Below are 13,606 nucleotides of genomic sequence, written 5' to 3'. Positions count from 1 at the left end.
AGGAATCGGAGTAAATGCACACACTGAAAACTGGGGGTTGAGGCAAGAATGAAAGTTTAAAAATAAAGGCTAAAACCCCCCGCCACAATAAGAGATCTTCAAGTTTTCACATTTAGCAATGTGTTGCCTCAATTTGTCTCAATTAAAAGAGAATAAAATATTGCAAGTGTACCTCAAATCCTCGGACAAAAAAGAGCAGTCATGGGATTCATAACTGTAAACCACAGAACCAGGGAATTCTAGATAAGGAAGATGATCTTCCAAAACATTCTTCTTGTGAAATCTTGACAGCTCCTGGAAAATTCAGGAGAAAGAGAAATGCATGACACTTTTTTTCACAGGAACAAGTCGAAGTTCATTCCACACTGAAAAGTAGAAAGAAAAAAAAGGGAATTTCAATAGCCCACCCTAACTAGACAGACGATCACCAAGAACATCTGTGTGAGTAGACATTCAAATGAAACTCAAAAAAACAGAGTTTTGGCACAAGCAAAATTATACAATACAAACACCTAATGCAGACACAGAGAACTTGGAGTCTGAGTAGTAACAAGACTTTCTAGCAGATTTATTCTTTGCAACATTCCATGACAAGTCAGAAAGCCTAAAAGATCAATCTAATATTTTATTCAAACAATATTACAGTCTGTTCATTTGGATAGGCCCAGATTTAAAATGGTAGCTTAGATCTAGGTTTCAGAAGATACAAAGGATCCACTTCAAAGTACGCCAATTGCCAATCAAATTGCTCAAGGGCCACTGAAGATAGACAAGAGTAGTAGATAGACCCCAGTGACCTGGCAAAAATTCCTCCTGTACCAATCATGACCTCCTTGGCTTTGTTACTATATTCTCCTCCCCACTGATAGTTGATGTGTGGTGAGTGTTCTGGTGCACTATGCCTGCCATTGCATTATCCAGGGGGGGAATACAGATTTGTGGTGGTGGAGGGGAGTCCCCATTACCTGTAAAGCACTTTGAATGGAGAGGCCAGAAAAGCGCTGTGTAAAGTTTATTTATAAACATTTTGCAGGAAAAGTGAATGACTTTTATCCTAGCTTTTGACACAGAAAACCACTATCTTCTCCACTTTAAAAACATCAGTCCTCACAAACCAGAATTAATTAAGAATTAATACCAATCATAGTATACACTCAATGCAAGCAAAATAGCACCTTAACATCTTGTAGCAGTGTTATCTGTGAACAAGTCAAAGCAGAGAGACATTAATTTATTATGAGTCTCCTCTATAGCTGTCATGCCAAACAAAAATTTGCAGAGACTAATTTATACAGTGTATTTAAAATCATCTCAAAAAGTATTTAAAAAAGTCTCAAAGTGAATGAACAAAAATCAATATGCTTGTTATGTTTGTGAACATAAACAAACACTGACAACTGAGGACACTGACAAAAAAAATATTTCTTCTTTTCAAAGAGGGTAATGAAGTTTCAGTTTTACTCTACATGGTTTACTACTAAAAGTGCACGCTGAGCATCAATTGGAACTTACCATCAAGTGAGTGAAATTCACCAATTTAGATCGCCACCTGAGGCTTACAATTGTTCACTTACAATAGCATCAGTGTGTTATTTTAAAAATCAGCCATATCAAGTTCCAACAAGATGGCATTATCTCAAAGTCTCTAGTTCAAGAGGATCCTAAAAATAAGAAACTCATAAGCTAAAACTGATGTGCCACTTCTTCTGAAATCCTCAAACTACATTGAGAACTGGGTTTTCCCCAATATAAAATAATGGAGGTAACAGCTTCAAAAGATATTTGAGATGGTGTTAATATAATTTGCTACTTATACTGTATTTAATATATTTTAATATTAAAAAGTGACATTGCCAATCTGGAGGCACTCCAAAGAAGAGAGTCCTTATACATTCCCAGGCTCAAAGAAATGCCCTACATTGACAGAATGGAAACTTTTTTAGTCTTAAAGAAAGAAGACTTTAAGGGGATCTGAATCCAGTATTCAAATTCTCAATACCAGTGACAAAGTGGAACCCACAGGACGCCTTCAGAATCAGTAGTGAAACATGAACCAGGAGGCACATTTGGAAACTCCAGGGAAGTGTGTTTAAAACAGACAAGAACTGAGAAAGCACATCTTAGCACAAAGTGTGGAATTTCACCAGTCATGTTCACTGATTCTGAATACCCTGTTTGTTTTTTCAAGAAACAACTGGATGAAAACTTGGATTGATTAGTTATTAAAAATTCAGTGAGCTAGATGGGTCACAATAAAAAATACCTTCCTCCTCATAGTAACGGCTCTCTTTTCCTTTTTAATACAAATTATTTGTTCTTTCACTTAGCTGGAAAAGAACTGGATAAACAAGTTGTTGCTCTGCGTGTATTGAGAATCGAGGTTGGTTTTATTTGAATACGACCTCTACTGAAGCAGATGCATACATAATCATAACCAAATTAGTTTTAAACGGCCATAATATAATCTAGACACGCCCAAGTCTAATAATTGTACTACATATCGAATGATAAGCAACATATTTTTTCTTTGCTGTTGCAGAAAACTATACATATTAATTTACTAGTGGTAGGCTTGACACCGTCATCTCCTCAAGGCTATTTCACAGGTACAACAACAACTGATGCGCGGGATCCTTAACATGGACTAAACACACACGTGAGTCTTTTTACCTTGGTTTGCTCACTGCGTTTATCGTTCGACATCCATACAGGCAGTTTTCTGTCCGCCATGGCCTCGTTTGATTAAAAAATAGGTTTGCAAACTGGAAAAAAATAAAATAGATTCAGGAATGTCTCTATATATAATGTTGGATGAAAGGCTGTGCTTATTATACATAGAATGGCGTACTTACATATTTTAATGTTCCATAGTTGTTTTCACAGAAAACGAATTATAACTTATTAATACCAAAACCTATTCACTGCATATTTTCTAGAACGTCCTCCTGTTGATAAGACACCTCAGTGTTGTTAGAAGATATCTGAAGAAGAAAATATTTTTGTTAAATACTCTTATGATTCGTGTTTATAAATTCTGCAACTGTAATATTCACCATGTCCATGAGGATATGTGTGGTAGTATGAAACAGCTCTAGCTAACAAAGTTTACTGTGGTTATTTGCATGTACAGTAGTTTTGTCATTTTGCTTTCGATTCAGTTATGTGGCAACAATTCAAATAATAATATGGATTGTTTTAAGAATGAAGTGAAAAATGACTTTTAGTACTCTTCGCATAAAAAATGGAATAGGAATTCGAATTTGACATGTTCATCAGTCCATGTAAATGACATTAAAACCCGAAGAACTTCCTTTAAACTGTACTCATTATCGCTTTTTCGAACAGCTCTGTGGTTTAGTTTGATCCAAAAACGGGAACATATTTTTAAACGTGTAATTTATTAAAATCCTCGTGTAATATCATATCTCGCTTTTTCTTAATTGGTTGCTGCGTGAGATCCTGCCCAGCTAATGCCATTACCTTGGAGCTCCTGCCATGTGAGATGTTTTCTGTTTTGACACCCCCACTTCGGTTCCGTCGCGGAATTAAAGCGTCACATAATCCAATTTCGCAGGAGGGTTTCCCTGGCCAAAACAATTTCACACACAAGTGGAAACGTTTAGAGGGAAAGTTTTTTTAAAAAGTCACACTCTCTCCCACTATTTTCTTTTTCATTTCGGTTCTCGGGTCTTCATTCCTGATTTAAAATGTTCTTTGTTGTACCCTGGTCTGCTAAACGCTGTGGTGAATCACGGCTAACACCTCTCAGCCAACAAAAAGTCGCCTCTCCTAAAGCAGCGCCCCCTAAAGAGCCTCTGTATTGGATAGTTTTCTCTTCCTATTTCACCGGGATACCAAGCAGGCGGAGAGAAGTGACAGTGACAGTAAAAGGAAAAGGAGCAAAAAAGAAATAAAGATCAAGGCTGACATTGGTTGATGACACTTAACGGTGTGCCTGGCCTTTTTCCCCGAGCAACAGAGAAAACGTAAACGACTTCTCTTTGCGCATCTCCTGAGCAGACCCGTTTTTTTTTTCTTTATTCGGCCTGGAAAATAAATAAGTAATGGGGAGGCGAGCGGTTGTGCTGGTAAACTGGGGGAAAAATTGAATAATCATGGCTGATACGAGCACTAGAGGAATGGAGAGAGGGAGAGGAAGGATTACATCAGACACCGGCCTGAGAGGCGTCTATGCGCAGCACTACATGTATCCTGCGGCGCAGGGCATCGAGATCCAGGAGCTCGCCTCCAAGCGGGTCGACATCCAGAAGAAGAGGTTTTATCTGGACGTCAAGCAGAGTGCGAGAGGCCGGTTCCTCAAAATAGCAGAGGTATGGATAGGCAGAGGCAGGCACGACAACATCAGGAAAAGCAAACTGACGCTGTCCATGTCGATGGCTCCAGACCTGAGGTACTGCCTCGGGGATTTCATCGAGTATTACGCCCACCTCGGGCTGCGGGGCGCTCAGGTGTCCCGGCCGGAGGAGCACAGCAACAGCCAGCAGGGTCGTCAGCACGATTCCCGGAGGAGACCGCAGCAGCAGCAGCACTACCATCATCAACACGCAGCGCTCATCTCCCCGACCGGCTCCGCGGCGTCTGAGGAGCACACCCACCGCGTTCTGAAGAGTGAGTTTATCGAGCGGGACAACAGAAAGTATTATCTGGACCTGAAGGAAAACCAGCGCGGCAGGTTCCTCCGCATCAGGCAGACGGTGAGCAGAGGGCACGGCACCATTGGCTACTATGGCCAGGGCATCGAGCAGACCATCGTCCTGCCTGCGCAAGGGCTCATCGAGTTCAGAGATGCGCTGTCGCAGCTCATTGAAGACTATGGCGAGGAAGAGGCTGACGAGCGCGGCCGAGCCAGGAACCACGACGAGTCTCCAGAGCTTCCCGAAGCCGTGTCTTTCCGAGTGGACAACAAGAGGTTTTACTTCGACGTGGGATCCAACAGGTACGGCGTTTTCCTAAAGGTCAGCGAGGTGCGACAGCCCTACCGGAACACGATCACTGTGCCCCTCAAGGCCTGGACCAGGTTTGGGGACAACTTCATCAGGTACGAAGAGGAGATGAGGCGGATTTTCAACTCCCACCAGGAGAAGAGGACAGAGCCCCGAGCAGACAGCTGTGAAGAGCAGGATTGACCATGGCTGACATGGTTGAGGGTAAACGCGCCAGTGAGCTCCAAACAGAAGCATACAAAAAAGGCTAAATGTGACAATAACATCCTTAAGAAATCTTGTTTTCTAATAATGTACCTCCTAAATTACTGTACTGTATGACTCTAGTCAACTAGCACTTTGAAGTTAATATTCATTTCAACAGTTCTACCCATTAATTTCTTGCACCGTCAATCTGAGAACCAATATTTATATTCATATATGTTTATGAATAGATATGTATATATCTTTATATATACAGAAATAGGATGAAGTAAATGATTCATTTTGCACAAAGAGAATATAAGTTATGGCTACATGATTGCTTAGAGTGGGTTTTTCTGGCAGATAAAAAGTCTGGTTGTGCACTTGGAATTGCACATGTGGGGTAAAGGATTAGGGGAAGCTAGAAATCCATCAGATGAGGGGTTTAATAATATTCTGTATGTCGAAGCTGTTGGTAATCCACTCTGTCATTCAACTAGTTCTTTAATTTGTGCACTTTATACATAGTGTTCCTGAGATGAAAGGTCCCATCTTGTGTGCACTTTGAGCTCAGTAGGCATATTGCCTTCGGTTTTCCGAAGGTCATGTCGGGACACGCTTGGCCCAGCCAGATTAAAAGTACCGTTAGCGCTCTGATTATACGAGCATTTTTAAATTGCAAGAGGAAGTGATCAGTGTACCCTCTTTGGCTAACCAAAACATTCATAACTGGCCTTCTTTGTCAATGAAACTGTTTAGAAATCCGTCCCACCAATGAATTTGTCAGTTGTGTCTTCAGGACACCCTTTTTACCTTCTGAGTACTTCAGCTTGTTCTATAAGGCTTACACTGAGACACTGAGGACCAGTGCTGTGAGCCACTGGTGGCATCTCTGAGACCACAAATGGCTTCATATTCCCTTACATCACTGATTGGAAGTCAAAGTCAAAGGAGTCTATCCTGAAAGGAAAATATCAAAGTGTAGAAACCTAAGCTTTTCGGAGCATTTAAAATGCAAACGTAAAAAAAATACCCTTCTTGTAACTCTTATGAGCAAAGATATGTAACTAAATTGTCTCTTCTGTCATTTTCAGGTTGAAAGTAGCAATAGGTGAGGACAGTCAGAGCTGCCCCTTATCTTGTCAAAGATTTGAGAGCCTAGCACAGGTCCAGTGAGGCTGAGCTTCTTTCATGACTTCAGTGACTGGATCATAAAATCAGTTGAATACCAAAGAAACATAAGCTTGGTTTTCTCCTCACTGCTCAGTGTCATTACTACAATCGCCTGAAACCGATTGACAAATATTCTTTTTAGTATTGCAGAAAGTCCTGAGACACCTAACAAGGACACATCTGAAGTAACAAGTTTGTAACCCGAGTGTGGTCTCTCAGTCGAGGTGTTAAGAAACTATCAATGTGTAGCATTCATGTTGTACCACAGCCCTGGTCAGTACCACTCTCTAAAAAGGTGTAGTTCAATCTGAAAGCTGTAAAATAAGCAAGGCCCAAGGATAGCAGAAATACGGCATTAACAGTGAAGTACACCTGGGTAGTACTTTTCTGGGTAATTGTTTCCTTGTCTATGATCTTTGAAGAGTGCGAGATGCGTAGCATGCGGTCCATTGGTGATGAACGAGCACGAAGCACCGCTGCCCTACTGCCAGAATCATGAGAGCGGCGCATGAGTCGAGATTTTTCAGTACCCCCTTCAGCCCATCTTCCTCTAAAAAGACTTCTTTCTGCCTCTTTTCTTCTTAATGTGGGGGTCTCAGGTGGGACCCTGCTTTTTTCTCAAACCCTGCTTTACGACAAACTGTCACCATCCAGATTACAGAGTGGTATCAGGGCTGTGTGGTGTGTTTGTGATGGTGGTCTGTGTTTTCTCAGAAGTACAGATCTCCTTAAACTGGCTTTGCTGGCCCTTATCTAAAGAATATTGACAAGTTATTTAATATGAGATTAAATTTCCTATTATTCCCAAGTCATTATTTAAAATTATATATATATATTGTTTTTCCATGTAACCTCTGAATTACTGTTTTCTTAGAATAATTTGATTTTGTTTTTTATTTAAAGTATATAAGCTTCTGTGATAAAATATTATTTCTCTTGGAGGGCTTTTTTTTATAAACTCTGATAAACTGGGTATGGCGTGCCAGTAACTTCCAGTACAAATGTCAATCTCATCTGATTTTTAAAATGCCAGCGGGGTGAGTGTTACCTTCTCCTCCCAGAGGAAGATTGGTACTGTACCTCATCTCACCAACGAGAAGCTTGGAAGGTCCGTTCATCCCAGTTGAGTACAGTGAGACAGTCCAGATTTTCTGCATCAGAGTTAGACATCAATCACAGCAGTCATTTACTGGTTATTGTGCATTGAATTTGAAATGATCTTGTCAACAGGCATTTTAATGATAAACCCCATGCAAAAAAAGGAAGAAAAAAATAATAGCCAAGTGCAACCATTATATTTCTTTAGCATGCAGTCAAGGGAAAACAAAAACAAGTCAATGTTCTTTAAAACCCCAAGGAAATTCTTGTCCTTTTGCAAATGATAGGATTTGTGATATGAAGGACAGGACAGTGGTGTGATGCTGTGCTTTGGTATGCTTAAAGAGATGTAATATTTTTAAATCAGAATTATTTGCCGTGGTTAAATCAGCTCACTATTTGCATCTGTTTGCTAATTTTTGTCTGCCACAGTAGAGGTAATCTAACTACTGTGTACTATACTCCATCAAAATGGCATTTCCAGAATGACATTGAATTACCATTCCATAATATATTTGAAGGGCTTTGCTGTCTAATTTAACAGAAATCTGTCATTTGTGTGTAGGGCTGACTGAGTGATAGATAATGAAAGCTATCCAGCTTGAATTACCAGAATACTGCATTCAGACTTGTGAAGAAACACCAAGCGAATGCAAACATGTTTTGGTCAAAGTGCCTCCTTGTTCTCACATTTCTGACAGCAGGGGTGTATTGAGGAGTATACATGGATACTTCTGCAGGCACAGGCTTTTTATTTATTTATTTTTCCTTGTAGAAAATTCCTATAATCTTTCATTTTGCAGCTCTGTAAATTGAAGCTTTTATTTTAGGTAACCCTTTTAAAGAAACAGCAATTAGTGCTACCTAATTAGACTGTTAGCCAGGTCATATTATGCATGTTGTCACTGAAAGTATCTGAGACATATTTAAAGATTTTCTCTACTAATCATTTTTCAAAGAGGGGTAAGAGAAAGTTGCCAGTGCATTTATTTTATATATAGTAAGCCACTTTTGAGGAATCTCTTTTATACTAATGGTAATCACCATTAGTCCTCCCCTTAAGGTTGTTACCAGTAGCTTTTAATTGAATGACAGTAGTGATAATAACTACAGGTTAATCCAGAGAAGGTATGCTTTGCAAAATGCTATCATGATGTGGATAAAATGGTTTATATTCCCTGCTAATAACAATAGTGCCTCATAATCCAAAACATCGGTAGCCGGGAACTTTGTGGGTCATTGCCTTGCTTAATTTAACCTTTAAAACTTAGCAGTTATCCATTAAAATAGTGCTCACTTTGCTGGTTTTTGATTAAGTGACTTTTATGTACAGAAGATAATGGCTGCTGTTCTGAGCAAAGAATCTGCACATGTACATGTTGCATGTTTGGTTAGTTTGTATGAGCCTCAGTGGGCAAGGAGAATTTTTCAGAACTGATTGCACAGCGTAAGCTCTAAGGACTTGACGCAGACTTTAAAAATGGTTCTCCAGGTGACACTTGTCTAATTTCACAACACATTTACTTGTTCTTACCTTGTTCCATGGTTTTTTAAGACAGCGTATCAAGTGCTGCTGCCATGTTTTAGATTACTGCACACATTAGTGGAAGGAGTTTTATTGTGAAACATACAGCAAATGATTGCCATGAAAGTTGCAATCTATGTCTTGAATTAAACATAGTCAGTGTTAGTGTCAGAAATTGTGAATTTTTCTTGCTTTTCTCATTTTTTTTCCCTGTTGAATTCTCATGTTAGTTAAACTTCAGAAATGTGAATTCATAGTTGCTTGTACTTGCAAATTCTTTTCAGCACCTGTTTCCAGTTAAAGCTAAGAACTGTATTGTATAAAAATCTGAAATGAGAAAAGTATGTGTAGGCAAAAAAACTGATTCCTTTAAGCTAGCAATATTTGTGTATTTTTTTAAGTACAGTAATACAGGTTTAAAACCTACAATTACACAAAAGTGGAAACACAGCATAACCATTTTCAGAAGCTGTTGAAATTCTTCATGTATTTCTTTTTATGTTTTGTTAGTTTCTTTATTTCAGGAAAAAAATCTTAAATGTACAATGGTACTGTACATACTGTATCCACATGTTCTATGTGGCAATAACTAAAGGTTGAACTAGAAACGTTTGCTTGAGTCGTTAGGAGGCTTATGGGGTATAACTGTAAATACACTAATGGTTAGATATATATTAATCATTAATTCTATTAGCCTTGACTTAGTAATACTTATATGTTGCTCCTTGTGCAATATACCACTTTCAAACAGCACGGTCTGGTGATGTTTTACATTCTGACATGTTTTTCTGTAGCACTTTAATATGAGACCTTCTATTGCTAAACTACAGTCGTGTGGTGTTCTACATGAAAATGCAATACTAATTCCAAATGTAAAAAATAATAAGATTTTTTTTTTGTGGAGACACAATTTAGAAATGATTCGCCGAGAGAATGGGGAAAATGAAAAAGAAACATCTTACAACATCAGATCTTTTGTGCCTCAAGTCCAAATAATCTTAAGTAACCTCGTAGGGACTCCAGATGCCTATAGTTTTAGGTGTTACAATACTGTTTATAGTACCTACTCAAGAGAACCCAGGGCTTTCAAAATGAAACCCTGCTTGAATCAAGAAAGGTTTCTCATTCTGTTGTGACTATTTGAATTAAAAGCAGAGATTTCAGAAGTTTTAGGTGCTAATTGTCTTCTCTTAGTAAAGTGTGAATACACAGAATATTTTACCATTATTTGTGATACAACGCTAAGCACAATGAAGTCCTATTGATCTACAGGATCGGCTTGGGTCCCATTTTGGTGTCAACCCAGAGTATGCACATAGATTAAATCCTCGTTCATTCCGAGACATCCGTTGCTCATGTTCAGTCATTCTTGTTGTTTTTGATAGACTGACAAAGGAGAGTCATCCAAATAAGCTGCATGATACTGTATCACGGTAGTAAATGCACCTTACCTTTCTCACCTTGATTGAAGATGAAGAGCAGTCTTATGAATTTGTATTATAATAGATTTCAGTCTTTCTAAAAGTAAACCCAATATTTCTTATAAGGATCCCCTGTATCAATGGTAGGTTTCTCATTCGTTTAACTTGTCAAGGTGATTTTGAAAAACCGATGATGGGACTAGGGTTCTTTGTAAGCAAAATCTTGTTGTTATAGCATGCATTGTATTTGTACTTAAGCTTCTTTGTGCAGTAAAGTGAGCAAGGACATGTGTAGAAAATAAGATGTATAAATGTCACGTAGCTGGCATGGATTCATGATTTTGAAATGTATAGGTATTTTATTTTGCCATGAAAAAAACTGAAGAAAATGCTATTGTTGTCTTTAACATCAGAGTCAATTGCTGGTGAAATTTTACATTGTAGCCAATTTCCATAACGTAGAAGAGGAATCATTTACGATTCTGCACATTTCCTGTTTAAAAGAATACTGGTTGGTCTGGTCCAAACTAACAAGTCTGTAGTGCGTTTCTGTTACGAATAATATATATATATAATGGTAAATTCACTGATGTGAAATCCAGTTCTAAAATGCAGCAGGCATGAGTACTGTACTGGTAATGTGAAATCAGTTAAAACTGCTGCAGAAGGCAGTGGATAGTGTTTCAGCAGTGGATGAAGTTTGTTATCCTGCTCATGTCAGCATTGGTTCTGCTCAAGAGCTTAATCAGCATAGGCATAGGAGAGCAATCTTGGTTTCTATTGTTGTGGTCCCAGAGTTCATTTGAAGGTTGTCTTACAGTACTAATCGTTAAATTTTAAAAAGTACAGTAAAAAAGCACAAAAAATCAATATAATCTAAAAACTGTTTGCATGACACGGGAGTTAATTGGCACTAGGGAAATTCAGCATGATTCAGTAGGCTTATTCTTATGAAAGATGGCATGCTTTTTTTTTAACCAAAACTGCAGCCAGCATTTTAGAAGGTTCTTGTAGGATTTGTGTTTTTCACATGGAGATGTCCTTATTCCTGTAAAGGGTTCGTTTTCGAAGTGTTTTGTATGTCACGTGGTGCAGTCATAACTTGTAAGAATAAGTGTCTTTCAGATCTTCTGAGGGTATGCAGATTTTGTCCATCATGCCAGTGTGCACTGCCAGGAAGACAGGACGCAGGGGATCCTGAAGAAGTACAGGATTGTGTACGGAGGATGTGTTTTCTCACAAGTATGTGCAAGGTTACAGGCTTGTGATCCATTTGTTGTCGTACATTCAAATATGCATGAGCTGGTGGCAGAGTTGGGTCTGACAGAGAAATAAACTAGTTCAGTAGTTTGCTTGGGGACGCCTGAAACATGTTTGATTTGGCCTTGTGTGATTATTGTGCTCTAGTCTATAGCTCCTGCTGGCTTGCTTTCCTGAGTGACCACGTTATAAATGCCATCGGAGTCATCCTTGAGATGGGGACAGGCAGTAGCACCCACACGGCTTGATCTGGCTGAACAGGAGTGCAATAGGAGGGGAAAACATGTACATTTTAAGGTGAAACCTCAGGTTTATGGTTTGCAGTTTTTACATTTTTTGCTCTGGGTCATCAATTTTCACTACATAAGCTCTTAGCACCACGTGGTGTGAGATTAACACTAATGTGTTATATAGAAACGAATGAAATAAAAATTATAAAGAAGGATGATGGCATTTCAGGATTTAGTGTACCGTCTGAGAAGACTCTTTTTCAATTTGTAGATTTAATCTAGCTATTTATACATATGCTGAGTAAAACCTTTCTGAAGGACCTAAAAGTACGTTTGTTTACCTTGCATGGTCGACTACAGTATACAAAATGTCCGACTACTGTACACTTAAGATAGTCGATTACATCCATAAATCATAGAAAACAAATTAAGAACATTCAAAGACTGAATCCTAACAAAAAAGCCTAAAGGTCATGTGATATATTATATTTTTTAATAAAGGTTTTTATTATTCCTACAGTTAAAGTTAGAAGTTAGTATAGCAGTTCATAAGGTGATTTAATGCTGTGACTTTGAATAGTAGGTGGAATAACTCCTCAGCAGTGAGTTTTATGTTTGAAAGGTGAAAACTAATATGAGATCAGTAATGTTGAATGGCCTGGATGTGGTAGCAGGACTGAAGGAATATATGTGTTGTAATTTCAACACTCTTTAGTGAAGGAAGTGTTTTACACATTTTCTCTGCCTTAATGTCCATAAGCATAGATTGCGGGGCATCGGACATCCAGTAACGCACCTCGAAAGGCCACATGGACCAGCAGCAGAAGGCTGCGCACTTTGGTTCCCCAAAAATAGCACTTTTCGATGCTGCCTGTTCTGTCAATCCACAAAAAACGAAAACTTGCTGTTTATTTCAGTAGCTTTCGATAAGCGATAGACTATTGTGGGGCCTAAAACGACAATCTCATTTTTCACCCCAGTGATGTGGCTCATCTTTTCCTCACCTTGTTTGCACAATCTTTGTCATTTAATGTGGGTTTTTGGCATACAGGCCCTACTGGGCCTTTGTATGTGGGTTTATTGTTGTAAAGCTCTGGTCACCTAGAAACAATCTTAAGTAGAGCAACATAGCCCACATATCAGGCTTGTAATTCATTTTAATATTCCGTTATCATAGCAGTGATGTTCTGATGTCATGGACCTTCTTCTCCAGACCTTTGTCATAGGCTGTTCGTCATTCCCTCACAAACTGCAGTCCCCTTTCAGTGACGACAATGCTAATAATACCATAAGGTTCAGTTTTACTGTTCAGGATAAGTTGCTCATTTTTATGGGGGACCTGCCTACTTCCAAATATGTAATGTACTTCACAGGCAGAATTAAAAGAGAGGAGAGAGTTTTCAAGGGGTTTGTGTGAGAATTCCGAACGTCTTTGCAAATCATTACAGTGTTGCCGCTTTGCTGACAGGGGAGTTTGCATCTACATAAACCGTTCAGACCTGCACTCTAGAATTAAAACATGATTGAAAAAGATAGCTTTTTAGGTGACCATCAGACCTTTAGTGTTGTAACCTTTAAAGTAAAAATCAGGTTATGGCACCTTCAGATTATCGTGCTGCTATCTAACAGGCTGAGATTATGCCTTGTGTCCCCCGTAGTCTAACACAGCGTTTGGTTTGCAAAAAGAAAATCACGTTGGCTTACGTGAACCAGCACTTTAAATTTCACAAGTATTTTTCTCCGAAGCTCATG

At 38.9% G+C, this 13,606-nt stretch overlaps 2 protein-coding genes across 4 annotated transcripts in view; one reads left to right on the top strand and one right to left on the bottom strand.

Moving 5' to 3' along the window:
* The window catches only part of wrn (WRN RecQ like helicase), a 54,723-nt gene extending 50,972 nt beyond the window's left edge, over window positions 1–3,751 (bottom strand). Inside the window, exons 1-4 of one of the 2 annotated variants that reach the window (XM_088910026.1) lie at window positions 3,481–3,751; window positions 2,853–2,981; window positions 2,671–2,762; window positions 173–294 (exon numbers count right to left, since the gene is read on the bottom strand). In XM_088910026.1, coding sequence (XP_088766152.1) covers window positions 173–294; window positions 2,671–2,730 — 182 coding nt within the window. In that variant the 5' untranslated portion in view covers window positions 2,731–2,762; window positions 2,853–2,981; window positions 3,481–3,751. The remainder of the gene's footprint in view (window positions 1–172; window positions 295–2,670; window positions 2,763–2,852; window positions 2,982–3,480) is intronic. The other variant, XM_088910028.1, reaches the window with a different exon arrangement.
* Window positions 3,752–4,041: 290 nt separating this feature from the next.
* Window positions 4,042–11,799, top strand: purg (purine-rich element binding protein G). 2 transcript variants are annotated; one of them, XM_088910030.1, is made up of 3 exons: window positions 4,042–4,957; window positions 11,490–11,606; window positions 11,772–11,799. In XM_088910030.1, the coding sequence occupies exons 1-2, from the start codon at window positions 4,116–4,118 to the stop codon at window positions 11,563–11,565; spliced, it is 918 nt and encodes a 305-aa protein (XP_088766156.1). In that variant the 5' UTR covers window positions 4,042–4,115; the 3' UTR covers window positions 11,566–11,606; window positions 11,772–11,799. The 2 variants fall into 2 exon arrangements, with proteins under 2 accessions (XP_088766156.1, XP_088766155.1); XM_088910029.1 differs by lacking the exons at window positions 11,490–11,606; window positions 11,772–11,799 and having other exon boundaries at window positions 4,042–5,231.
* Window positions 11,800–13,606: the final 1,807 nt, after the last annotated feature.

This window comes from Atractosteus spatula, chromosome 3 (genome assembly GCF_055471065.1).
Source record: "Atractosteus spatula isolate fAtrSpa1 chromosome 3, fAtrSpa1.hap1, whole genome shotgun sequence".
NCBI lineage: Eukaryota > Metazoa > Chordata > Actinopteri > Semionotiformes > Lepisosteidae > Atractosteus > Atractosteus spatula.
This window is presented reverse-complemented; position numbering and strand designations above follow the sequence as displayed.

Bases quoted from the DNA above. Each gene is read 5' to 3' on its own strand.
- purg (XM_088910029.1), top strand. From the start codon at position 4,116: ATGGCTGATACGAGCACTAGAGGAATGGAGAGAGGGAGAGGAAGGATT.